Genomic DNA, 27,575 nt, shown 5'->3' with positions numbered 1-27,575 from the left:
TCCTTTTTATACACGAGTATATCTCGAGAAAGGATCGCCTCTCGAAATTACTCGGAGAAGAAGCTACATTAAATGTTACGATATCGCGGCGAGATTTCCATTTCTGTGTAAATATATACAACGAGGCTCATAGATCGCTGCGATATTGGTATATAAAAAAATGCAAGAAAAATACATAGATTATACATATAAAATATATAACATGTATATCGTTCGAGGCATCGAACGGACGGATGACACGAGGGCGCGAGATAACTCGTCCATGAACACGACGGGGTTAAGCAGCACACACACGCTCGGTTTTTCTCGTACCTTGCGTGCTCCGAGCACGCGGCTCTCTCTCTCTCTCTCCCCCCAGCATGGTCACTGGAGTAAGCCGTGGGGTCATTGACTCTTTAAGCGGACGCCGGTCGTATATTGTAAAACGAACGCGTGTATTACGTAACGGAGCCGAGCGAGAGCGGAGGCCATACAATCGATCAAAACGTGCGCGCGCGAGAGAGCTGGCCGGGCGCCGACGCGATTCGGCGACGGTTCTCGGGAGCTTCTTGATTAACTGACGCGAAATGTATTCTGGACTGACAGGCGCGTATCGGACTCGTGTACTGGATGTCTCGGACCTACCGCAAGCTTGTTCTCCGACCGCGGAGCTTGGCGGCTACGTCTCTGACGATAATAAGCATTTAATAGCGGAGGAATTTGCGAGCCAAGAGAGGCTAAGATCAGGAACTATAATTTAGGATTCTATTTCAAGTGTTGAGAATTTTATTTGAATATAAATTTAAGAGAATAAGTCATTATATAAGGAGTGAATGGCGCTGCTTGATTTTTTTTTTGCGATTAAAACGAAATTTAATTTCGCTTCGCCAAGAGAGTAATTTATTAACTTTAGCCGGCTGTCTAACCGGAGTGTGTGCCTCTGGTCGCGTTCGCGGCCACACGAAGCCGCATGAAAGAAACGATAGAGTGTGTGTCTGGCAGTACCAGGCGAGCCACGTACTGCGTCTCATTCCTCTTTGGTCGGCTCAATCGGATGCGTCACAGGAAGCCGAACGCCTGACTGACGACTGGACCAGCCGGTCGACTGATGTTCCTAACCTATCGTACGGTCAATTCGTTTTATTCTACTCATTTATCGCGTTAGCCAATTGGCGGCGTACTCGCCAATCCGCGACAAGGCGTCCGTCAAAAGAGCGCTCTTCCTTCTCATTATCGCATCCGGTATGTATGAAAAGTCGAGAGGAGCAGATTCTCCACTTTGCATTTCAATCGAGGAATTTTCAATTATGATTCCATCGAGCGATTTGAAAAATTATGTTTTCTACATTAAAATTATCTTGATATTTCGAGGAGAAATTTTCAGCATCGCGTGCGCAAAATATAGAAATCAATGACTGTATTCCGATCAATAATTCCAGCGAGTTTTAGCTTGAACAAAATATCCGCTTTCAGCTAGGTACCATATGCTAGAACACGACGCGTACTAAAATTAACATCTCGTCTTCCCGCGTGCTCGTAAACAGTCAATAATGAATCGGAAGCTGCATTTGCTCGCGCTCCGTATCGCTCCTTCGAGTTCGCTGCGATGGATTCTCAAGACGGGATCGTTTTGCGTCTTGTGGTTGATCGATGCATAGGAAGGCGCTTTATCGGATCGACCGGAGAATGGAATTTACAGTCATTGCACGCGTGTTGCACTACGTGAAAGTAGCCGTGCCATTGCACGGACGACGTAGACGACGCACGTAGGCAGTCAATCCGGTCGTGGTGATACGCCCAGGCGGAAGGACACCAGAGATCCATAGACAATGAATCTCTCTGTCTTTCATTTTCTCTCTTTTTCTCTCTCATCTCTCTGTCTTTTCGCACTTCACTACTTCTCTTTCCTTTGTCGACTTCCGGGTTAAACCATCATTATTTTCCATCCGCAACTCGGCAGGTTTTTTCGCTCTCTTGTTCCCCTGTAAAAAAATGCTCGATACATAAATTTGAGGATTTGGTGAAAGGATTAAATTTTTTTTGCCCCGGTCTTTTTTTTCCTTCGATAATTTTTATTTTTGTGTCATATTTCGTGACGAAACGTGCAAGATTTGTGTTGTTGCACGCACTCGAATTATCTGATAAAAATATCAGGTTGTGGTCTCGCTTCAATAACCGGTAATTCCGGAACCAGGCAGATCCAGCAGAATCCGGAATGCAGCCGCGCTGCGCGCGAAGGCAGCAGCTGACGCGTCGTATGACGTCACGGTTTGCGTGGTCGGCGTCCCGACGTCGGTCGATATTCTCTCGCCCGGGCGACGTTCCTTTCTACTACGCCCCTCTGCGATCTCTCTTTTTTTTTCGTCGATCGCGTTCCATTCTTCCAGTCGTAAAATTTTCCTAACGAAAAGAGCTCGATATCTCTTGTTGAGAAATCCTCTTTTTCTCTAGAGAGAGATTGCATACGATAAATATATTTTTCGCAGCTTTTTACGACTTGAGCATTGCATTATTATAAGAATTTTTTTATTCGTGCCTCGTTACTTTTATTAAAGAGCATAAGGTAGCCTGTGTCTGAACCTCCATTCAAATGCTCGCCTACTCGTTCCTGTCCACCTTTGGTCGGCTTATCGCGAACACTTCCTGTTGAACCTTCGTGGGCGCTCCATTTAAACATCGGCACAGTTTCGAGAAGCGGCGAGCCAAGAGAGAGAAAGAGAAAGAAAGACAGAGAGAGAGAGAGAGAGAGAGAGAACGTATGGCTTTATCGGACGAGGGAAGAGGCGCGATACGTGTGCACGTGAACGTGAAACGGGGTCGATTAGGTCGTCCGACGAGTTGTCTACGGGGATAGTAACGATGGTTATAACCACACACGGCGGTCTATCTTCCTTCCTCCTACTCTCCTTTGGCTTCCTATATATTTCCGTCGTTCCTTTGTTGTCTCCGCTCTCTTACTTCAGCTGATTCGAGATAGCAGAATATTTATCGAGAATTTTGCATACAGAAATTAATTAATCGACGCGAGCTGGAATAAATGATAATATCGTGGAACAAAATATCAACTTTTCCATTTACTTTTGTTCAATTTACTTCGTATTTTGAAGAAAAATCAGTTATATAGAATATTGTAAAGAGATTCTGTGTTAAACAAATAGATAATCCTTCGAAATTTGTATAAGCATCTCGATTAAGGTATGACACTTTCGCAATAAAAAAATCTTGCATTTTCAAATAGGTATACTGTATGTATAAAGATACAAGATGCTTCAGGAGATGAGAGATCAACATTTACCAAACCATTGTGTAGTTTTTAAATTATTCAAAATCAAGAGATACGCACGAATGTTTTACCATTCTATCCGCTATAGCCGATACTTCATCTTCGAGTTATCGACCTCTCCCTTCCGAAGCTTCTCGCGCGGAGATGAAACGTTAGAGACGCGACGTGAAAATCACAGATCAAGTCTTTATACAAGTTTCAATTTATTTTAATCCCGCGATCTCCGATGTACTTCAAATAATCGGGAAAGAAAAGAATATATTTCTCTCGAATTTTTTTCTTATCCGAAACAAGAAATTTTTGGCGGTAAATGTAACTCGCCGCGCCAGACAGATCACATCACAGGCAGGCGCGGTTGTCGGCTCGACTCGGATCGTCTCGGCTCGACTCGGTTCATTTCAGTCAGCTGGCTGACAGGGCGTTGCCCCGCCGCTGGCGCACACGATGCACCATTCATTACGGAGTGCAGCCGCGGCGTAAGCGACCTAGCGCGACCAGAGAGAGAGAGAACCCCGAACGGGCGGCGGGCGTTTCCCCGCTTTGAACGCGCGAGTACCGCGCCCGCCGCGCGGCTGCAACCGGGAACAATTCGCCACGAGATTATCACTGCACTGATATAAAGTACCTATCTCTTCCTCGATGAAGTAGACCGCCCTGCTCGTCGCGCACTACGACTACTACTACTACTACTACTACTCCAATTATTACTACTAGTAGTACTACTACTACTACTACAATTGCTACTACGACTACTACTCCAATTACCAGTACTACTATTCAGTACAATTTCTATTACTATTACAATTACTATAGTACTATATTATATATTAATAGTAGTATATTAATAGTACTATATTATATATTAATAGTAGTACTAGTATTAACTAGTACTACTATTAACTAGTACTACTATTACAATTTCTATTACTATTACAATTACTATAGTACTATTAATACTAGTACTACAATATTACTACTAGTACTATTGCTACTATACTAGTAGTATTGATACTACTAGTAGTATTACTACGGTCGACGCCCACTATCAGCCGTCACGGGTGTCTGTCGCGAGTGGGCATCTATTGCCTTTATCATCATTGTCAGAATGCTACCATCCGATTGCTGTCGCCGTCAGCGGCGCGGTCCATTTCGATCTTGACATAACAACGCCGCGATAATTTTGCGTCTAGCAGCATCCCTTCGATATTCGGGGGCGGCTGAAACGAGGACAGGCGCGAGGAAAAGGGAGCTAATTTGCCCCTCCACCAGCCGGGGCCGTCCTTTCTCCCTTCTCATTATCGACGAATCTCCCGTGGCGATGCAGCGCGCGGCGGAGTGCGCGCGATGCGCTTCCCACATTGACGGTGACGTCGTCGTTTCTCGTCGGTGAGGGGGGTGAAGGTGTGACCGGGAGGGTCGAATGGTGGAGAATACCGCAGAGGCTTTTCAATGGAGTCGAGAGAGGAGAGTTGTAGGACGAAACCTACTACCTCTCTCCCGTATCGTACGAGGCGACCACACAGACATCCTCCGCGTGTCACTGCACTCTGGCCTATATTTCGCTAATGGGAAAGTCCCGCGTGCTCCAATTACGTTCAGGAGGCGGCGGCCGGATTGGAGAGACCTGCAACGGCAGCGGTTTCTGTCTCTCTCTCTCTTCTTCTCCCGACTCTTCACCGCTCTGTCGTTCCACTTAGTATCTTCCTGGTAATTAATATGTCTGCCGGCTCTAAAAGAGGCGAATCTCTCGCTGGCAGAGTCGGAGTCGGTGACCCCGTGGTGCTTCGATTTTACGAGAAGGAGAGAGAGGAGGATCGCCTCCTCCGTCGGGAAATTTGTGGCAGTGCAGCAGCGCGCGCGGACACGCCCGAAGCGGAAATTATGAACTCGGTTGAAGCTGAGCGTGAATAGCAATAAAGGAGAGAGGTGATATGCGCCATGGTACATTGTAGGAAACATGATGTATCAATGCTATGTCTGGAAGACCGTCTTCTATTTTTAATCAATACGACGGAACTTGCTTCGGACAAAAATCTCTGCGGCATTTTCTGCTTGCACGCGGTTCAGACATTTTCACCAAAAAATCTTTCAAAATATTTTTTAAATATTTTTTTTTTTTTTTTTTGTAACGCAAACGCGGAGTTGAGAACCCTGAGATCAGCGCGCGCGCTGTAAAACGTCATTTTTCGCTAATCGATATTCCGCCGCGCGAATCACCATCGTGTACTAAAATCGCGCGTCGAGCGAAACAGGTTGGATGACGCGAAGATGATAAAACGGTGTCGCGGAGGAATTCGCGGGAAGAGGTCTCGTTAGAGATTCTAGAAAAGAAGGAAATGACACGAGAGTGCGTGATGGTCCACATACGAGCGATATCGAGTCCGTGGAAGACGCGTCTCGCCGTTGCGGATGAAGAGCGAGATGTTAAACGAACCGGATTCGTCCTTCCGATCGAAGATTATCGACGCGGCCGTAATTACGCCAGATTAAATCAGCCGCACACTTTCGTGCATATCCTCTTTCCCGTCGTCATTTTTGCCGACGCTTATTATTCCCTCCCGCGGAGTTAATAGCTTGTAATTTTCTCTCCGCGATTCTTCTCGTTGAAAATTTTATTCCTTTACGATAATATACGCATTGCAAAGTTCTATAGAATCATTTTACTCGAATCAATAGTTGTAACAAGGTCGCTTAATTTTCGATTACCGTTGAAATGCATAATTATCATGTCATATTTATAAGATCAATCGATGTCACATTTATCTCGATCTCTTTAATATTTCAAGTAACTCGGAAAAGAGTGACGTGGCTAACTAGAAAGTTTTACGTAGGTTTTATAAAGTACCTCGTAAAATTAAAAAGCGAATTATCCATAACCCGAGAGTTCTATACTTCAATCCCCCTAATTCGATCAAAACTATCAGCTTGTGAACAATTTTTTTTGCATAAATTAGCATAGTCCACAATTAACTCGTGGCGAGTTTTATGTTTACGTGTTGTGGGTATAGGGACATGCCTTCTCGTCTAGTGCGGCATTAATCGTCGGGAATCTACGGTTTTATTATCATACTTCTGTAATCACGACATCGCGAATAACAACACGTACGATGACGTCCCGACTATCCTTCGACGACGTCGCAATAGGTCAAAGACGAATTCAATTGGACAGCGCTCCACGTGGCTTAATGATCGGTCGTTACTGCGATCTCGTCGATGTGATAGTTATTATCATGTTTAACGACTCGCGATCCGCGCTTGATCGATGCGCGCCGTCGTGCATCGCGGACGGTATAAGTTAATGATACACCTTTCCTCTCCGCCGCATATATAGAAGTAACGTGTCTGGCAATACTTGGCAATCTCTATCGACTTCGCTGATGTACGACTTCGTTGCTGGCCTATTATTAATCAGGCGCCACAAACAACCCCGCTCTCGCTATTTATAAGATTATTATTAAGAGAATGTCTAGATTCGTCGCGCTAGATTTATGACTTGGTCAGATTTCAGCTTGATTTTTTGCCGTTTCCCTCTCGACATTTCTCGTAATATATGAAAAATAATTATTTAAAAAATAAATTATAAACTCAAATTTATCATCGTGATTTCTCTGTGATCGGTCAATTGTACTTCGAGATGAAATTTTCGGTAGCCAACAGAGATATGCGTATTTCTTCATGTTATCATTATGTAGGATGGCTCCTTAAGGGAGCTGACGATCTGAAACGCGATATTCGCTTGACAGCCGCGAATGCAGCGTGCGAGGGACGAAAGACGACTGTCTCGCTCGCGAGAGATGACATTTCAGCTAAGTTTCGCGGTTAGACCGCAGTCGTGGCGACGGCGACGACGGCGTCAGCGTCAGCGGTTGGCGAGGTCAGTGGCGCTCCGCACCGATGGCGACGGTGCAACGGGGCGGCCTCGGGAAATCGACGCTAAAAATAGCGCTTGGTTGGCCGATAATAGAACGTCCGCCGTTCCGCGAGACGACAGAGAGAGCGACGCGTGTCCCGCTCTCTCGCCGGGCGGTCAGTCCTTTTCTTTCATCGCGAGCGATATTAGACGTCTATTTTCCTCGCAACCGTGGCCTGCATCTCGCGTCTTCTCGGATCATCCGTCTACACCGACCACACAGAGAGAATTCTGTCTTGTTAGAATTTACCCTGAAGATTGTGGTAATTAATATCTATCACAATAAGATATACAATACGTTCGATTATTTATTTTACTATGTACATATTAAACATTTTTAGGGATAAATATTTAATCAGAGAATTATTCTTCTCTTATAAAATTCTTCCAGCACCAGATATTGTCCCACAATTACCATGATTTTCAGAGTAAATTGTAAGAGAAAATTTTCTCCGTGTGATATTGCCTCGCTAAGTTTTTCTATTCTATGGATTTATATGCATTTCTCATTTGATAAATGATAGGTGTAATTAAAATAAGATATTTACATTTACTTAATATTTTTATGATATTCCAATTCTTTATGAAACTGTGACAAATTTTTTTAGCAATATATCTAAAGATCATTTTTTAACAATCTGCTATAATATAATAAAATTCATGACAAAATTCTCTACAACGAAAACATTTTGAGAAATCAGAAGATATACTTGCACATTAAAATCATGTAACAAAAAATCTCCAAATACATAAAATAGAATGTCATGATAGTTGAGCTTTAAAAATATCCCTCTATAATTTCAACAATATTTAAAAGAGCCATTCTTTCCAATCCTATTACGACAAACGAAATATTATCCTCTGACTTCAACGATCCAACTGCGTCCAACTGAAATTTTATGCGCGAGAGATCTTTCGAGCGATTCGTGTACCAAAAAAAATACAGCCTGTGAAAGAGTTAACCGCAACACACACGGGATGTAGTACTTCTCAGGCTTACGTTTTCTCGCTCAACATATCCCGTACGTCTTTATCTCACCCTACTACCACCACCAACCGCGAAGCCAATATTCTCGGCATCAGCAATAGCGACTATCGCCGGCTAAGAGAGGTTGCTGCTCGGTCGTTATTCCTTTTGGCCACTTGTTACAACGGCAACAACGGTCTCGAACAGTCGGTTCAACGAATGATCATTGCCAATCGTTGATAACGACTGATACGTGAGCGCGAAAGATTTCTCCGTTATCTCGCTGATACTTTGAATTTGAAGGGCTTGTTGTATCTCACGCGAATATGATTCTCTCTTATACTTTACATATATTTCAGTACAAATATCTCTCATGAATGATAGATATATACGTATGTAGATGCAAACGGTGCGTGTTTATTCAATATCTGTATCCGCGATTCGAAGTGACATTTAACTAACGTTTACCGTATTGCAAATACTTTATTGCGGAAAATCTCGAGTATATATATATATATATATGTACACGTCGTTTACATACCGCATGTTGAATCGCTTTATTTTCATGGATATTCTCCGTTAGATAATGCGCACATTCGTAAGCTTATTATATATATTCGTGTTTCCGCTTGTCTTAAAAGATTTCGTGTCGTCGTACATTTCTTCGGAGGATATTATACGCGCATAAGCGTATACGAGCTGTACGTGCATAAATGCATACACTATATGTCTTTCTTCCTGCCTCTTTCTCACGTGCATTGCGAGCATTCAGTATGATTGACTGTCACCAGGGCGCGGCACGCTATTGCAGCATCGTAAGATGCAAATCAGTCTATTGACCGCGGCATACAATTTAAATATCATGCCGTAATTGCTTTATAATTACTCCCTTTCAATGGGAATAATAGTGAATTGAAATAACAAAAAGGTGTGTTGGGAGCAAATCGAATTGAGAAAATAATTCGAGCGAAAGACAAAACTTTGATTTCCATTTGTTTTGCCAGCCATTCGCGTAGATGACAGAATACGCGCGTATAAGATTCTACGCGAAAGTTTGACGGAAATCAGAGAGGAGAGTATAGCGTCGCGAGTCTTTGTCGAGTCTTTGCGCGCATCGCGGGATGAAAATATATTTTCTAAAACAGGGAACGGTTCCTCTCAAGAGCGCTTTCGTCACGCCCGAAAAGGCTGTGCAAACGGTTTAACGGGGTGACGGCATAAGAGTGTGACTTAACGTCGCGACGCCTCGTTGACAGAGAAAGAAAGAGAGAAAGGAAGAGGCAGAAACGAAGAAGAGGGTGAAGATGGATCGCCGGAGGTCGTAGGGCGAAGCGAAACGAAGGGATTCGCAATTTGGCGGCTTCTTTCTCTCTCTCACGCACCCTCTGTCGTTTTTCTTTTTCTCTCCTGCAGTAACGTGCCGATAGAATGACAAGCAGCGGCGGTTGAATCTTTAATCTCTCACGACGCGAGATATTAAAGTTTCTCGAGGGCTCGGCAACTACTTGGCTTGCATCGTGCTGAAATGGAGTTTAAGTTCGATAGACAGCCGGAGCTTTTCGCAGCGATATCAAGGCGCTTTTAAATGCATAAATATTATAAAATGACCTGCGGAAGAATCGCGAGATGTGCATCGCGATTATCTTCCACCATCGCATTGATTCGACGATTTTCCGTACTTATCTACTTACTTACCAGCTACTTTCCATGGCAAAGTAGATACCCTTATTACGCTCATTACGATTAGGGATTCGAAATGGAGTTTGCGTGCGCGCATCATCTTATCGTGATAGACCTTCAGGAACGTGGAATCAGGTTTACTGCAAAAAGATGCAGAAATGCAGATAGTACTCGCTATGTAGAATTGAGTTAGGAAGAGTTAGGAAGATATCAATGTTTACGTAAATATTTACTTCCGCAGCTTACGTAAATTTTCTTATATTAATTGTTAAATTTTTACCTATCACAAATTAACATATATTACATATAATATGTAAATTTTAAGAAAGATATAATTTCCTTATATAGAATTGCCATCTTTTGATTAACACAAGAGTTACTCTAAATAAAAATTATGCCATGCTCTTTAAAATTGGTTTCGTACACGCACATTTCGCATATTTTATTCCAATTGTCAGAAGAGCAAGATGAAGAAGAGGGATAAAGGTATATATCGCGTTACAGTATGCAACGATAATTTTCACGAAAGACGAACGATCATTTCATGGTCATGGAATGCAAACAAGCCATGTTCAAGCATCGAGCCTTTCTCCTCTTTCGTATCCTTGCTGCATTCGGTATCTCTGCACGCGTGTGCCTCAAGTCTGGTTCACACGCGAACCTCGTGTAGGAATGGCCGTACACTTTGACACTGAGAAGCTTTTACGAGCACCTTTGACTTTCACAAGCTATGATTATCAAGATAATCGTTTCAAGTCTCTGACGGACTATTCATCTTTCACACCGAATGGTGTATGATCGTTTAAAAATTTATATATTAATCCATGAAATATCCATTAGTTTTTTTATTTTAAAATAATATTTGCGATAAAAAGACGTGATGATGAAATATATGCTATTAAATTTTCCTAATATATTTCAAACATCCTAAAATAATGCAGCTATTATTTTGCGCGATTAGACTCGAGGAATTTAAAGAATCTCTCTGATAAATCCTTAATTGGAAAGATTAGCGAATATATTATTCAAGCAAGAATCTAAATATAATATATATATATTAATAAATAATTTGTTTATAGAGAAAGAGAGAAAGATCATGCGTATAAATTATTTATACTTAATATATCATATTTAAAATATTTGCACACGCGATTAAAAATCAGTACGGTTAAGACTCGACGAAGGAATACATTGTTCGAAATTGCGCGACGGGTCGTTTCCGTTTTCAGACAACATCGTTCAAGTTGCACGCGCAAATCGCCGTCCTCATCGGAATATTCAGTCGACTCTCGCTTGCATAAAAGAATCGCTCGAAGGCGATAAGGCGATAAACCCGCGTGAGACCGCGTCGAAATTCGCAAGGTCCCGCCCGTTGTGAGCGGGCCTGTACGTTCGCCGTGTTTCACTGTCCTTGTCGACAGTCAAGGTCACGGTCGTCCGCGATGCCCGATGCCTCCGCCGGCTCTCGGCATCCAATGGGAAATCGTGTCTCCCATAAACGGCCACGTGCTACTGGATATCTACCTCTACCTACCTATCTACCTACCTACCTACCTACCTACCTAGCTATCTCGGCACGATTCACAATGCGAGCGGCGCGATTCCACGACGAATGTGTGCAACTAGTTTCCCCGGGCTGGCCTTCTGGTACATACACGCCTCACCCTCTCGGTTGTTTACACGCGAGCGCGCGTATAAATCCGACCGGACTCTGGAAATCCGATGTCAGGGACGTTTCCACGGATACCACCATGCGTCACCCGTGTTTCTCATGGTCCTGCGTGTCGTAAAAAAAATGTATGGGGTTTGCTGTCACTCCGTGACGCGTACATGGTCATCGTGTCAAAGATAACGAACTAAGTTTACGTATATATGTGTTGAATAATAAAATTCATTGCGTTTTCAGGCTCGAAAAATGAGCGCAGCCAACCGGAGAGGATGAGAATCTAAAAAAAAGATCGTCGTTTTATTTTTATTCGCTCATTAGCCAAGCATCAAACTCATGATCGAACATATTCACGCGGTAATTACTTTCATTACGAATATAATGCGTTTATATCAACTCGCAATTATACTTAAATCCTTCTCACGAGCGATTGATTCCCTTATCGGTAATTATCGAAGCGCCTACGTATATTTTACACCAGTCGGATTATTATTATCGTTCGCGGTGCACATAATTTTATCCCGGCTATCATATGGCGCGGAATTAATACAGTCATAAATTCGCTATTACGAGCGCGTCGCGTCGGTGAAAAAAGGCGGGGAAAACTCGGCGTTTTTCACTGTCGCGATAATGAAACCGAGTGCATTATACCGCAATGGCTCGGATCGACGTACAGGAAGATAAACCCTTGATTCCCGCCGTCTTGAGACTCCCGGTCGTTTAAACGAGCTTCGATTCGTCTCGTCGGTACTCAGCTCCGTTTGACGTAATAACGTCGCAAGCACTTAAGACAACCGGCCAATAGCCGGCAATTTGTCTCGCGCAAAATAACTTCCGATCTACGTCGAGGCCACCATTTATGTCATTCCCTCGTGAGCAGAAATCGAAATGAACGATCGAATATATGATCCTTTACGATTTAAGTCGCACACATGTTCGACTTCGGTAATGGACGATTTATTTCCGGATGAGCGCTTCTACGAAGAGGAAAGAAAATAAGTCGAGAGAGAGAGAGAATAGCGATTTATTTTATTAGTCGAGATTATCGGAGAGAGAAAAGTGCAAGGTATACAACGACGACGTATAACTTTACACCGGATCCGATCGGATGCGAACCGATTGCGGGAGTCGATCGTGGCGACTTATCGCTGTCTTCTTGTCCGCGGGGATGATAAGGCACGATCGGACAAATAGAAGCGTGCAAAGTTCTCTGTCTCGAGTCAAACCACCAAGGAGTAGCCTTGGTGGTCGTCGCGATGCTTGCACAGAACACGGTGCCGCCAGCACATGGATCAACGGGTCGGATCTCTCTCTCTTTCTCTCGCATATCCGTTCTCACGAGAGAACCAACTACTGACACTCGATCGCGCTCCTGGAATCTCACGTGAAGAGTGTCGGATGCACGCGAGCACGCGGTCTAACTAACACGCCACGTTGGCGTCGCTAATCTGCTATGCGTGACGCGATACCGAAACCACCGCTCTTTTGTGAACGCGACTCTCGCTCACTCGCAGTTCTGCGGGATGCTGCCCACAAAATCAACTCGCTTTGCCTTGCGAGTCAAAAGAAATTTCATTTTTTTACATTAAAAAAAGCACTATGTTTTCATATACACAGAGAGAATTTTTTTCTTAGAATTTACCCTGAATAGTAATCGGACAATATATTGGAAGAGTTTCTCTGATTAATATTTACTATTAAATTCTAAAAGAAAATTATCTCCGGAGTGTAGGTACTCCTTTGAATAAATGGATTTACTTATTTAATAATTTTCCGAAGAATAGCTACGTTGAGAGATAAGATTAATTAAATTGAATCTCATCGGAACGATAGAACTTGAGTATGATAAAACCAAATGGATACGGTCGAAGACACTACGATTAGGCTGATTAACATGTCCAACTAAATAAATGAAATCGTATTCTGTAAAAGAAAGGCTTGCGATAAAAGCAACGACCGTCGTGAGTACGCGACGTGACCTTGGCCTTGACCATGAACCAGTGGATTGCGAGCTGGCGTCGCTGTCACGGTGGCGGCCGAGGCGCCAGCTTATCTGCTCAAACATCGAATCTGGAGCGCGCTAACTAATTACCGGCTTTTCCATGAGTCTGGCTGAAGCCAGTAATTGCACGCCCGTCGCGCTATCGACGTTGATTCTCCCTCGGGAATGCAGCCACAACCCGTCGTGTTGCACTCGGACCAAGATATCAGATGCACGCTCGTCCTCGTCATTTGTGTGTATATAGCTATAGATCCTTCTTTTTGGCTCTCCGTGTTTTTCTCTCTCTTTCATTATATATTTTATATCACAATCGTTTTGTACGATCTTCGCAAACGTGTTTTTGCTTCGTTAGTAAAATCATTATAATAAATCGCTTATCTTCGATCACTATCTAAAACGTATATTCTTATTCTCATTTGCCCATATCGTCGTGTCACGGTATCTCGTGTGAATCGAGATTTTTGAAATCTCGTTATTAACTTTTTTTCAACTCAGTACTGTAATTAATTTCGCGACGATATTATTAATATGTAAAATTTGCGATTAGTACCATAAATTAGCACTCAATTCACATTTAATTATGCCACTTAAATGATAATAATGAAGCTAGCAGATTTAATGAAAGTTTGTATTTCTTGGAGCAGAATTGAGTAAATATTTTTCTTGAAACATAAACATCCGCACATCGTAATTCCCCGTATATTGAAAATTATTTTGTGTTGATCGTGAAGAAAAGTATTTTTACATGAAAGAAATAAATGATAAAATTATAGAAATAATTTATCATAAAAAAAAAAAAAGAATGACTCACAATTTATGTGTGCTTTGTAAAATGCCAGATGGGAAGTATTGCACGCCAAACAGATTACCGGTGACAAACTTGTCTGTAACCAGAGTATCGCTGGAAATCCCATAAGCCAGCAACTCGACGCCTTTGGATATCCATCGATTCGATACGCGCCTTCAAATCCGACAAAGGATATGTCTATTGACCCATTTGTATGCGCACTGATCCGATTATTCGAATTTTTTTCATCTGAGAATATTAAACATGGCGTTCGGTGCAGCTGTATCGAATAACGATTCGCAAGCAAGAAATTATTTTCTTCGGCAATTTTTTTCATATTGAAAGATAAATAAGATTTTTCTGATAAAATACGAAATAATTTTATATAACAATTTATCGCATCGTACATAACATATTTCCCAGAAATCTCGTTTTGCAATTTCTTGAAAATCGTGAGACTGACATTTCCGAACGTAATGGATATCGGAGTAAATTGATTTGGCCTGGCTACATCGATATATGCGTAATACATCACATATGATATGTATAAAACACAAATAAGTCTGGAAATTATGTTGTAAAATTTTCAGCAGTAATCTCAGAAAAATGCATTGTATTCGAGATATTCTATTCATATCGGACGAGAATTCGACATCAATAATGTTCAACGTTAACTATCATCCAAGAAGGATTTCTCGAAAGAGAAGGAAAAAAATGTTTCATTATCTATCTCATTCGTACAAGATACAAGTAATAAAGGGAAGATTAAAAATGAAAGAACTCGTAAATATATAGCAGGCATTTCTCCACGTGTTCTGCTTCTCCCTCTCTCTCTCTTCAATCAGAGGCGAAGATTACTTAGTCGAAACGATACGTGGTATGCAATAGGCGCGCGGTCGAGGGCCGTTAATATCGATTCGCATCGAGAACGCATAACTCTCCTCTCTCCTGAATACGCACGCACATATGCACGCATACGCATTCCCACGCGCATTCCTGCCGGTTGCATTTTATATAGCCGGCGCGTAGAGTCTAACGACGACGAGAGGTATGTTGAACCGCGGCAAAGTTGTTACGTGAACGTTATGTATTTATGCTAATCGACTACCGATCACGCGTAAACGTGAGGCGTAAGATGTGCGAGAGACCTATATATATATAATATATTGTAGAAATCTCCGAGAGAATTCCCTTCCACGCGTTGACAAGCTTCGAGAACGCGTCTATCCACCGCCATAAGCGGATCAAGTCGAATATGTCGATTCTCTCTCATCAACTTGCCCGATCACGATCGATTTTCGAGCTTTCACAAACGTCCGTCGTCAGCCGTCTTTGCTCGCTCGTTTAAGATAAGCTTAAGCGTCGCTCATATGTCGACCGATCTATATGTAGGTGACGAACGGACGCTCGTCACACTTAACGTTTATATACGTTCGGAGAATTTCTACATGATTTCCGTCCCTCATAAGTGACGTGTGGCTATCGATCGGAAGTACTTTCTAAAATATTATTATCGTATTGTTCACTTTTGACGGTAGTCTTCTTCTCGCGGTTCGTTTGATTAGCTATTTCGTAACATTATTTTTACTCATCTTATATTACGCGTATACAAATTTATACTAATTGCTGTCTTTCTTTTTTGTTACAGGTATGAACACAAAATCATTCTGCTGTCAAACTAGTCGGCCTGTATCGTAAGAATATTTTTCTTATAATAATTATAAGTAGGAGTTATTCGTGATTTACAATTTATTTTAGAATTACGACAAAAGACATGCATATATCGAATATTGAATTTCAAAAAGCATATCCTATTATATTTACTTTTAAGAAAGATGATTTTAAATTAATTAAAATTACTCTGTTTCTAATTTTTATATGCTACCATCTAATATATATTTTTACTACGAAAATCGACAATTATTACAAAAATATTAATTAATGATAATATTACAAATTTACCGAGCATATCCTTTTGGATTGCATTAAAATCCGAGTAAATGACGAGTCGTGTCACAGAGAGTAATGTCCTCGAGTGCACGTATGAGAACATACCACGCTCAGAATGCAGTTGCATAACACCACGACTGGTGGTCACTCTTGTCCGACACCTTCTCTTCTTCGTTTATGTCTTACAATTACTCTTTGATGTCCTTTTGCTTGTTTTTGCTCTCTTCTATCTTTTCTCTTTCATGCCTTTTAATTTACAATGCCATCATAAATCCAATGCAACAATAGGGCTATAATAATGAACATTACTACTCTTTACATACATATATCTTGAAGGTAAATAGTTGAAATTTATTATACTAAAAAAAGGAATAAACGCGAACGCAAATTTTACAAGTAAAAATTACTAAATATATAAATATAAAATTGTTAGTAAAATAGCATTGCACTTAAAGCGCTATTCTTCTGCAGTTTTTTTTTTTTTTTTTTCATATTTATCATGCAACGCGATTGCGCTTTAACGGTATAGACAGACTAATTGTAGAAATTTTCCGCACATAAGAGGGAATTTCAGCGAGCGGCAGAGGAAAACGAGAGAAGGGAGCGCTCTCTTTTAATACATCCACTATATCTCCCGAGATTGGAATGTGCTCTGGCCAGTCATTTTAACGCGATTTAAAAATTAACTCGCACGAGAGCGAGAGCCATTTTCGTCCACTTTTGGGAGAGAAGTAATATCCGCGCGCGGAATATCATTCACACGCTCGAAGAGAGCAGACAGTCTCTCTCTCTCTCTCGTTTCGTCGTGTACAAGGAGGCGGCAATAAACGTTTTTAATTACGGTACGGCGACAGAGCGCTTTGAGATCGCAACATGAAAGCATAGGGAGAGGGCAGGGAAGCTCGAAGAGCAGGACGGTGCACGACGACGGAAGAGAGAGCGCGCGTTTCGCGGAAAACGTATTTTCGTTCACGCGGCCGCACGCGGAAAAGCGCTTTTCGTGCGCGCCGACCGACGTCTGGCGCCGCCGCGACGCCTCGTCGCGATGTACCGTGACGTACGAACAAATGCGCCCGATTTATAATTCTCCCTTGGAGAGAAAGAGAGAAGAGAACGGAGTAAATGGCGAAGCGCGAAATATATCTCTCTTCTATGGAATATTATACTTTCGCGGTCGCTCGCTCGTCGTCGTCGATTAAGCCTCGAGAATTTTCAGCACCGCGCGAGATCTCGGAGGGAGAGTCGCGTCGCGTCTCTCGCGTAATAATCGTACGGTTGTGGGGAAATTATATGTTTGTGTATAGGAAACACACACGTGTGGTAATAGGCGACGTGTCCCGCACGAATCACTACAATTGAGCACGAATTAGGTAAAAAGAAAAAAAGCTTGCCCAATTATCGGTACTATTACTTTCTACCATAATTGCGTCGCGACATGAAACCCAGAGACCTTGAAACTTAGTTAGAGAGCCGTTTCGTGTACAGAAAATATATTGTTTTCGCCCTTCTCCGCTAGATTATTTCAAATTATAATTATAATTTTTTTTTAGAGATTTTTTGTATCAACTTTAACACAGTTTTTTCTTTCCCATATAAACTGAAAAAAGCTTTCTGTCGCGAATATTATTTGTTTTTAGCACGTGTCCAATTTCTCGATTGTCATTCAGCTAAACTACGGTGAAGGCTGGCTGCCACGTAAGCGCGAAATTCTGTTTTGCCGCATATTATGTCGCGATTTCGTCATCGTAAACGAAAGCGGACACTAGTCGTTTTTCAACGTCCGGTCCAGCGATTCTGCTGTAGACCGTCGTGAAGCCGGTTCGAATTTCTAGCATCTCTGGTTTCGTCTTAGGACGCCGCTTACTTAGCATACACGGCGGTCACAAAGGATTCCCTTCCAGGAAGGTGCTTCGAAAACGTCCGGCCCATCTTTTTTATCTCTTTTCCGCGCATATACCCCGGTCTGGCATACCTCGCTTCCTCGTTACCTCATCGCCGAGAACCCTAATTAGACCCGGTGCGAATCTCCATATTCGACTTTCTCGCGAAATATGTAATCGCGTATTGCGACATTGGAAACAGAAAAAGAGATCGAGAGAGACAAAGAACAAGATTATTCGTTTTAGGTAGAAAGATTTTTTGTATTACACGTGCAGGCAAAGTGGCACTTTGTGTGCGTGTTTTCTGTGCGGAAAGCGGCCGATTTCCCACGCCGCCATCAACTTTCCGCACTTGATACACAATATACTATTTAATGCTTTAAATCGCGTTGAAACTTTCATTGTTGAGATATGTTCTCTTCAAGGAAATTTAACTCTGGCTAATTATCTAAGTTTCTTTTTCCTTATGCAGTTATAATGAAATATCAAAGGAGCGAGAGAGTCTAAATTACCACTCTTAATTATTTTTACACTAAACGCACTATTATTAGAGATTGACGACTAATTGCTTATTTATCGAATTGCTTTGAGAAATATTAATCATGTGCACCTTCCATGTTTTCTACACGCCAGTACGAAGGAATGCATTTGCGAGTAAGCTGTCGCTTTTATAATCGGGTTAATTACGATATAATAATAATAACAGAGTCATAACGAGCGATTTTATCGGTAAATCATTGGCGTCGTTCCGCCTCGAAAATTTTCGTTCGTGCATCTTACGTAATTAAGCGCATAAAACGCACGGTGCAATAACAGCAATTAATTACGGCGATCCGGACCGCCGTTGTCTTCCCTCGGTGGAACAAGATTAAGTATGCACAGCAGACAGATTTAAGTAGGACTTGTTATTAATTCTATAACTGTTGGAGCTATGCTTAGCCCATTTTATCATCAGAAGTGACAGTAGAAATTGCAAGAAAGTTTCATTAAGTAGAAATCATTATATTGAAGATTAAGAATTATTATATGCAAAAAAATACAATTTTTTTCAATTGCTCCCATATACGCGATCGCTAAAATTATTAGAATATAATTAATAATTGCGCAGCGATGCGTCAATTATAACTAAAGTTCGTATATCTTGCATCTGATACCGCTCTATCCTTTCATGCCTCTTTCATTTAACGTCTGCCATCACGACGGCAATTTGTAGCCCCGAGTGGAGAGACACAGCGTGGAAGGACGATTCGTAAACGGGAACAATAGGGCAACGCGAATAGCTGGGAATTCCTGTTGGATTCGCGCGCGGAATCGTAAACGATCGCGCGAGTGTAGCCAAAGAGGGTGACTTTGGTAAATTGCACTCTCTTTCTCTCTTTCTCTCGAATGCTTTGGAATGCTGTCGTCGCCGCTGCAACAAGAAGAAAGAAATCTGATTGCCGAGGCGGCGGAGAGATTCTCGACGCGAAAGTTCTCTCGCGAACCGAAGAAGGAAAGAAGGATTCGAAGATAGAAGAGCCGCGAGTCCTTGGTGGGAGCTCTCTCTCTCGCAGAAAGCAAAGGGAGAAAGTGTGAAAGGGAGCGAGAGCTCCCGAAAAGACGAAAGGACGCGGGAGCGAAGGAGGAGAAAACTAGTAGTAGAAGAACCAGTTAGTAGTAGAACACCACGGTTGCGTGCAACGACAGCGGTGCAAAAGTGTTGTATCGTGTCGAAAGCGGCCAATTTCTTTCCCGAATCAATGCGTTCCATATAAGAACAAATTGCATAGCGAAATTATAAAACGTTATTTGCACCAATGTTAATCTCCAAAGAGCGCCGAACTCGGAATGATGAATCTTTGCGCTTTAAAGGTGTAAATATACTTGGGAAAAGACCTGATCAAAGCGGAATGATAGTAAATAAAGTCGAGAGGAGAAGAGGAGTAAAATTAATAATTTTTTGATTAAACGCAAATGATTACTCGATATTTTTTTTTTCACGTAAATTTGTGTATATTTATTTGATAGAATGTTGCCACACGTGTAAAGAAAAAACCAACGCATGCATTTGCGGTACGCAACATCGTTTCGTCGATTATCTGAGGGCAGTTGTGACCCTGCTTCGTGGAAACGAGTTCAGCAGGTGGGGTCACGAACTCAGACACGCGATCGCGCGTTGCAGCGAATGTTCCTCTCTTTCGATCGCCAGCTGCCGGCATTATTTCGCCCTTCTCATCTTGTACCTCCGTATCGATCGTCACCCCATTCAGACAGGCGACCGCACAGCTGTCGTACTCCACATTTTTGCAGATAGCGAAAACGGAAGCGGAGTAATTGACGGATTAAAAATCCGTTTCTCGCTTCCGAGTGCTTTAAACAATTTTTCACTCTTTTATTTATTATTATTGTCGGGAAAATATAATTGTCAAGATTTACAATTTTTTAAATCTTCTATACCTTTATTAAAACGAGAACTTTAAAAATTTAAATGACATTTGCGAATCGGAAATGTTTTTGAATGATACAATTCTTTTCAATATTAAAATGTACAAATGTTATATAGGCGATCTGAGAAGACAAAATTGGCGGCTTGTTCGAGAAAAGAGAAAGAGGCGATCTCACGCACTATAAATTGTTATTTGCGGCATAAATCGTAGCTGCCGCCGCAGCCGGTGAGCGGCCTTGGCCCGCGTGGACTTTTGCAGAGCGAATAATCGTCTAACGAGATTTCGGCACGTGCGTAGGAACTTGGGTCGAACGGACCGTATAAACCGCGAGAGCCCATGGTCTTTCAGTGTAATCGTGACTAACCTGCTTCAGGAGGGAATTTTTTTATTCCGAACGAGAGAAAGAGAGAAACATATTCATTCGTATCACGAATAAATTCTGTCAATTACAAATAATTCTATTACATATTTATCGGTGCTATTCCCAATTTCTCAACTTATATATAATTTAACTTTTTACATATAATCAAACATATATAATTAAAAAAAATTGATTATGTTAAATTGATCATAGATGAATTAATAAAGTTTCATTTGTAGAGTATATGTTAATTAAATGACATTAAGTATAAAGTGGTGGAAATTAGTAAGCTTGCTTGGTATATTAAAAATATGTGTTTATCTAAATTTTGAAACCGAATCAGATTTCGCGAGTCAAAAATTTCTCGAGAGAGCTCAATATTGAAATAATAAACTCACTTGTCGTAAGGTTTAATGCCCGCGAAATGAGCGAATGAATTTGCAGTCCGAGTCATATGGAGGGTGCTCTGACATACCGAAGGCAATATATGCCACGAAGAACGACGATCATAATGTCTCGTTCCAGAAGTACATTGGCTCCGACACCGGGAGCACAATCGCTGTAACGAAATGAAGGTGCAAAGAATATCTGAAAGATGATCTCACATTTGTATTACTTTATTATATTTACGACTTGACATTACAACTACAATCGGCATTTAAATTCTTAATGCCCAGCTATTGTATTTCTTTGCTGAATAATCTGATATGAACCATTTGTGCGTGGTAACGTTTACTTGTTTTGGAACAATCATCACTTTGTCAGCGAATAACTCGGAGATGTCGAGCTGTTTCTGCTTTTCCATCACCAGCGGATGTTTTTTCACCACAACCAACCCATATGGGGGAAGGAAAATTCTCTGTTTGAATTGTGGGGATCCGCGTTGGTATATATCGCTGTTGTGTGATGAATTTGTGATTTCTAGCCTACGTAAACATACTATTCTGAAAGTGAAATTATTTGTGAGGCTGAAATGAGATTTTGACTCTTGAAATATATTCGCCGATAGTTTTCTATTATTTACCGTAGTTTGGAGAAAGAAAAGAAGAATTTTCAAAGGTTTGGTAGCTTTAAAAGCTTTGTGAGTGTAAAGGCGATGTGCGCCTATCGTGACCTCTGGTCGGAGAAAACTCCAAGACCACTGAAAAATTAATGATTGTTATAAATCTTTGACCATAAAAAGCATGAGTAATTTTATAAGATAACTGTGCAACTTTTGTGAAAATTGATCGTATGAAAATTTTCTTCTCGGAAACATTTCGTAAAAGAAAAATTAATTACATTTTTTTAGTATGTAACACGCGAACACATTTTAATTTAATCCATATAAAAATTCATTCTTCGCAAAGGTTCGCGATCTTTCTTCCTTATTATTTATAATTCCCATATCAATCTGAAATTACGGGGAGTAACTTTGTGTTTTTCAATTTTTAATCATTTCCTACCTTTGCTTACATCATTACATTCCATTTGCATCTCATTTGAAGTCATTCGTCTCTATTATTATTATTTTTTATCCTCATATGTGCAAGATAAAAAAAAACATATAAATAGATAGATCGGTGCGCAAAAATCGCGCGATACCAATTGCTCCAAGCTGCTGGTACCCAATTAGCTAAAAAAAAAAAAAAACATCCGCGACAGAGGAGCGAGGTGGAAAATAATCGAGTCTGTTTTTTCACGTAACGCGAAGGACCGGTTGCTCTCGACGAGGCAAGAATCATTCGTGCATTTACGATCGGAGCGTACGCGGAGCATCTGTTCGTTAACCACCTGTCGACAGGTGCAAACCGTACACCCGGCTCCGTTACCCCGCGCCACGGCCGGGCTATCAATCGGCCCTTTTGTTTTCGCCGATCTGGCTCCTCGAAGCCATTCCCGTTTTACTACGACGTAGTACGCGACGCGACACGCGACACCCTTCGCCGGATGTTATCGGCTGGCTCGGAGCGAGCGCGCGCGCGCGCAGTGTGGTCTTCTCCCTCTTTCTCCTTTTCTCCCTCTGACCATGTAAAACCCCTTAAGCTCGTGGGTCACGTAAACAGGAAGTCCCCGTTCTCCTCTTCCCACCCGCTTTTGCAGGTTGGCGAATAATGCGTAGGAGGCACCTGCGGTGAATGCGATCTCTTCTCGGCGATTTATCGTGAGGATTCACGATCCTCGACGACAATTCTCTATTGGATTTTGATACGCTTTTTATTGCCGTCGTCGGGCTTCGCTTTTAAGCGTGAAAATCAATCCCGACGATACGCGACCATCATTTTTGAACAATCACGAGATGAAACGCGAGGTACCTCTGGAGAATAATTTGTTTTGTTTTGTTTGATGTTACAGGCCGCGATACTTCAACAGACTGCCGAATACATATACCAATTGGAGCAGGAGAAGACACAATTGCTGTCGCAAAACTGTCAACTGAAGCGATTGGTAAATCAACACGAAGGTGGCGATGTACCTAAGAAACGCAAATCCGAAACCCAAGGTAAGAAACTCTACGTCATCTTTTAATTAATTGCTCGATGTGAATTAATGTAAATTAACGTAACTTGTTTTTCTCCTGTTTTTACGAATTAAAAGAAATTAGGGCATATTCTGCAGAGAAATTCTCTTAAAAAAAGTCGCGATGAAATATATCGCGAAATATCGAAACATACATCACGTGAAAATATATAACGATAGTATAAAAAAAATATTATTGCGATCGTTGCTTGCGCGCAAACATTTGTACACGTAAAAGCAATGGAATTAACGTTCATCGCATAACGAGATTTTCCAAATGGGCTTGAATTATTTATCGCCCGTGCGACCGCGATTCCACTGTCCCGGTGTGGATTTAGGATCATAAAAACAAAAAGCGGAAACAATCGGAGCAATGCGCGAAAAGTCGCGGAAATATACATTGCGATCCGCTTATTTCACGGTTTACCCGCGTTTATAACGCGCAAACGTTGAACCATAAGTTATTTTTCAATCGCGAAATTGAATTGTTGAGTCTCGGAAACTCTCTCTCTCTCTCTCTCGTCCCCCCAAGTAAATAACATCGCGTTCGATTTCGAACATAACTTTATAGATTTATTTACTTGGACGATGAATTCGATCGCGTCGCCACAACACGTATAAAAAAAATCGACAATCCCCCTTTTATTTATTTATATAAAATTATTAAATCAATACGCGCGAGACTTGTGCCATATTTGGCACGGGCAGGAATGACAAATTTTGCAAGCAAGAATTTTTTAATCACTCTCATGTTGACGACAACGATCAATGCAAACGCATTTGTGGAGAGACGTTCGTCATTTTCACCCCAAAGTAATTACATTCTTCGCGACTGTAGTATCACGCCGAAAAGATATATGTATAGACTATATTTCAAGGGAAGTTCAATATATAATATCGAGATGATAACATTGGTGGTATTATTGCCGGTAAAACTTTTGTGAAATTTAATTTATTTTGCCGTGAAACTTCATTCATCTATTAAATTATTATAAAAGGAGAATCATTTCTTTTGACGTGTTTTATTTTATTTTCAAAAAATAATAGGAGTAACAGGAATCCAAATAATTAAATTAAGACTTCGAAGTAATATTGAAACTTTTGTCTTTGCTATACATTTTATAATTGACAATTAATCTGTAATATATCATTGAATAAAAAAAGTACTACAAGATTATGTCGCCGGAAAATGAAGCTCTCGGATTGTATGTACAATATCGGATTCGGTGGAACGAGACGAGGTGGACAACAATGACAAGAATTGTCCTCGGCCATGGTCGTCCTTGTCGTTATTACTTTGGCTAAATACAAGTTTGATGGATTAAAGTGGCTCTCCTTTTCTGACATCGATAGCGTTTCGGTGACGTCGCGTCGTGGTCGCCGGAAAGTATCTGTCGCGAACTTCGACCGAGACAATTTCAATTTCTGATTCTATCGTAAATTAGTTTCCTTCGTCGATGGCACGCCGATATTCAGAAAGTTCGTCGTCGGCTGTGCGACGAAGCGGATTTAATGCCGACGAGCCACTTTTATCGATCAACCGCGGTTATCCTCCCGATTGCCTCCAAATATTAGTCTCGACATTTACAATCATTATCCGATAGTGGAGTAACGTTTCGCAAATTCAATTTATAAAGGAGAAGCTAATTCGAGAATCGATCTTCGAGTTAATAATTAAACGAATCTTTTACGGATATTTTTAATATATATAAATTATAGCGTGTAAAACGTGTGGCGTAAAATGAAATCATTTTTCAGCTACGCAGAGAGATGTTTGAAAAGAAAGAATACATACATATATATATATTTTAATATACATTTTATATTTTAAATATGAATCATTAGATTTATACACAATATCGAGATTAAATGAATATAATAACACGAGAGATAATATTGGAAAGCATGATATACGAGTATTTCTGGCTAAACTACGTTTAACGACGTGAGCGATTTAACATTACACTTTTATTTTAAATCTATATTTGACTTGAAAAATGAAAAATGAACGAATAAAACCATCTCATTGACGCAGCAATAGTCGATAATCTCAATTATCGTTGCCGTAGAAATTACGCGGCACGAACGTTAATTAATAAATGTTCGGTTGATGGAAAGTATTTGTTAGAAGGGTTTATACAGCCACACACTCATTCGCATACATATATATATATATATATATACACACGCACACAATCCGCTACGTTATCGTGTTATAATTTGCTATAATTTGACGTTTCATGACGTTAAACAATGGGCAAATGAAGTACCATACAAAAGTACGTAAAGTTATATTCACTTCGCTTTAATATAACGTCGAAACAAATGAACTGGCCTTTGATCCGAGCGAGATGTAATGGGGGGAAAGGGTCTCTATATTTGTTCTATATCGTAAACAGTGACCAGATTTAATTTCGCTCATGGTCTCGCGATTCCGTTTATATCGCATGTGTATATTCGCATGGAAGAGCGCACACATCGGAAATCTGAATTCGTTCCGAAAGTTTATTGCGGTTATTCGCCAACGATCTGTAATCCGAAAATTCGTGAAACTTCCTGAAAATTAATCTATCATTTTTATTCCGCAAAATAATTTTTTTTTACATACAGTATTCCATTTAGATACGCACCTCTCTGATTTGAAAGGGACAGAAATTTATATAAATAAGAAATAATCTCGCTATTCAAACTTTAGCAGTTCTCTCAATCGAATTTCCGCTGTTATTTAATATCTATTAAATAATATTTTTTCCCATTTTTTTCATTCCCTTTTTTCTGTTCAGGCGTCGTCGTTAGTCTACCTATGCACGTCAGCGAGAGCGGCGACGAGGGCTTGGGCAGCATGTCCCCCGAGCCATTGTCTGTAATCACAGTGACCACAGAGGGACATTCCGTTGTGAACAGCGAGGTGGTGGAGCTTAGACGACAGCTAGAAAGGGAACGTCACGCGAGACTGCATTTAGAGAAACAGATGAGATCCATACAGGGCCAGTTGTATCCAGAGAGATTCCGGGACAATCAGCTAATCGCTTATCAACCCCACGAGGTAACTATCCTATTCTCCGTATAATTGTTTCCATCAATCCATTGAGGAGATTCTTCAGTGAAAAGTCTCACAATATGTGTTATGTAAAAGTAAATTAAGTTAGAAAATTTAAAAGAAAAGAAAAATAAAGATTCAATTATGCGCGACAGACTGGGACGGACGACACGAAATTTTGCAAACGAAATTACACGGCTATAAAAAAAGAAGAAAAGAATGTAATAAAAACACGATATGCTGGTCTTAACTGAAATGTCACAATCTATATGGAAACATGTTTAAACGGTTGCCGAGAGATTACCATCTGCGCGATGTAGAATATAATTCAACCGTGAATTCTCGTTTGACCCTCGAGGCTTTAAATGTTCCCAGGCGAAAAATATTGCAAACATTGTTTTAATTGCTTGAATAGAGATCGTTGCTTCTGATAACAGCCGATGCGTCGTGTACTGCTGTTATTTTTATCAAATCGATTTCTCTTTTTTTTTCCCCTTTAATGGCGTTTTGCAAATCAATCGACATTACCTCCGCACTGAACAAACAAGTCGCCAAAACACAAGTTTTGCGAATACGATAATAATTAATGTAACTCGCTTCTGATACAGGTGATCGAGCACACGGACAATGTGATGGCGCAGGAAACGGAAGACGCGGTGGCCGCGTTGCAGGTAGTCTCGGTCATGTCTCTGCCACCGGTGGGTTCCACTCAAACTGTGGAGACCTCAAGTCCGGACCCGAGCTCGCCGCCGTTGTCGCCGCAGCCGGCCGACATGGAGATAAAGTCGGATGAGATAAAGGAGGAATCGTGTCCAGGTAGTCCGAAGATCGTCACCTTCGCCCAGAATCAAGTGTTCACGGCGATGGAAGAGCAGACTACCGCGGATTCCTTCTCGTCGTCAAGTCGTGTTACGTATGCCACGTCATCCTCCGCGGATTTCAAGAATACCTCGCCTCAGTACATCAACGCGAGTCCCAGCAGACCCTTCTCGCCGGTCGCTGAGCCTCAACGACTACCTAGCGTTTTGGAGGCTGCGATAAAGGCCGAGCCCAAAGTCGAGGTGGAGAGGTACGTATATCATGTTTATTTTGCCGTAAATCTGTGACAGTTGTTTTGATTCTGATTGTTATTTGAGACAGAGTGG

The 27,575-nt window shown here is 41.3% G+C and overlaps 1 protein-coding gene and 1 long non-coding RNA gene across 2 annotated transcripts in view; one reads left to right on the top strand and one right to left on the bottom strand.

The window, feature by feature from the left end:
• Nucleotides 1-27,575, top strand: part of crp (transcription factor cropped) — a 140,025-nt gene that overhangs the window by 97,796 nt on the left and 14,654 nt on the right. Inside the window, exons 3-5 of the mRNA XM_029313389.2 lie at nucleotides 23,226-23,373; nucleotides 26,174-26,436; nucleotides 27,039-27,499. Coding sequence (XP_029169222.1) covers nucleotides 23,226-23,373; nucleotides 26,174-26,436; nucleotides 27,039-27,499 — 872 coding nt within the window. The remainder of the gene's footprint in view (nucleotides 1-23,225; nucleotides 23,374-26,173; nucleotides 26,437-27,038; nucleotides 27,500-27,575) is intronic.
• Nucleotides 21,500-22,805, bottom strand: LOC114939167 (uncharacterized). The gene is made up of 3 exons (XR_003821193.2): nucleotides 22,337-22,805; nucleotides 21,916-22,032; nucleotides 21,500-21,835 (listed from the first exon to the last, which is right to left on the bottom strand). It is a non-coding gene; the product is annotated as an uncharacterized LOC114939167 (long non-coding RNA).

The sequence above is a fragment of the Nylanderia fulva genome, unplaced genomic scaffold, assembly GCF_048542155.1.
Source record: "Nylanderia fulva isolate GAGA-0341 unplaced genomic scaffold, ASM4854215v1 Scaffold28, whole genome shotgun sequence".
Lineage (NCBI taxonomy): Eukaryota > Metazoa > Arthropoda > Insecta > Hymenoptera > Formicidae > Nylanderia > Nylanderia fulva.
The sequence above is the reverse complement of the archived record's forward strand: the minus strand, read 5'-3'. Positions and strand labels throughout refer to the sequence as shown.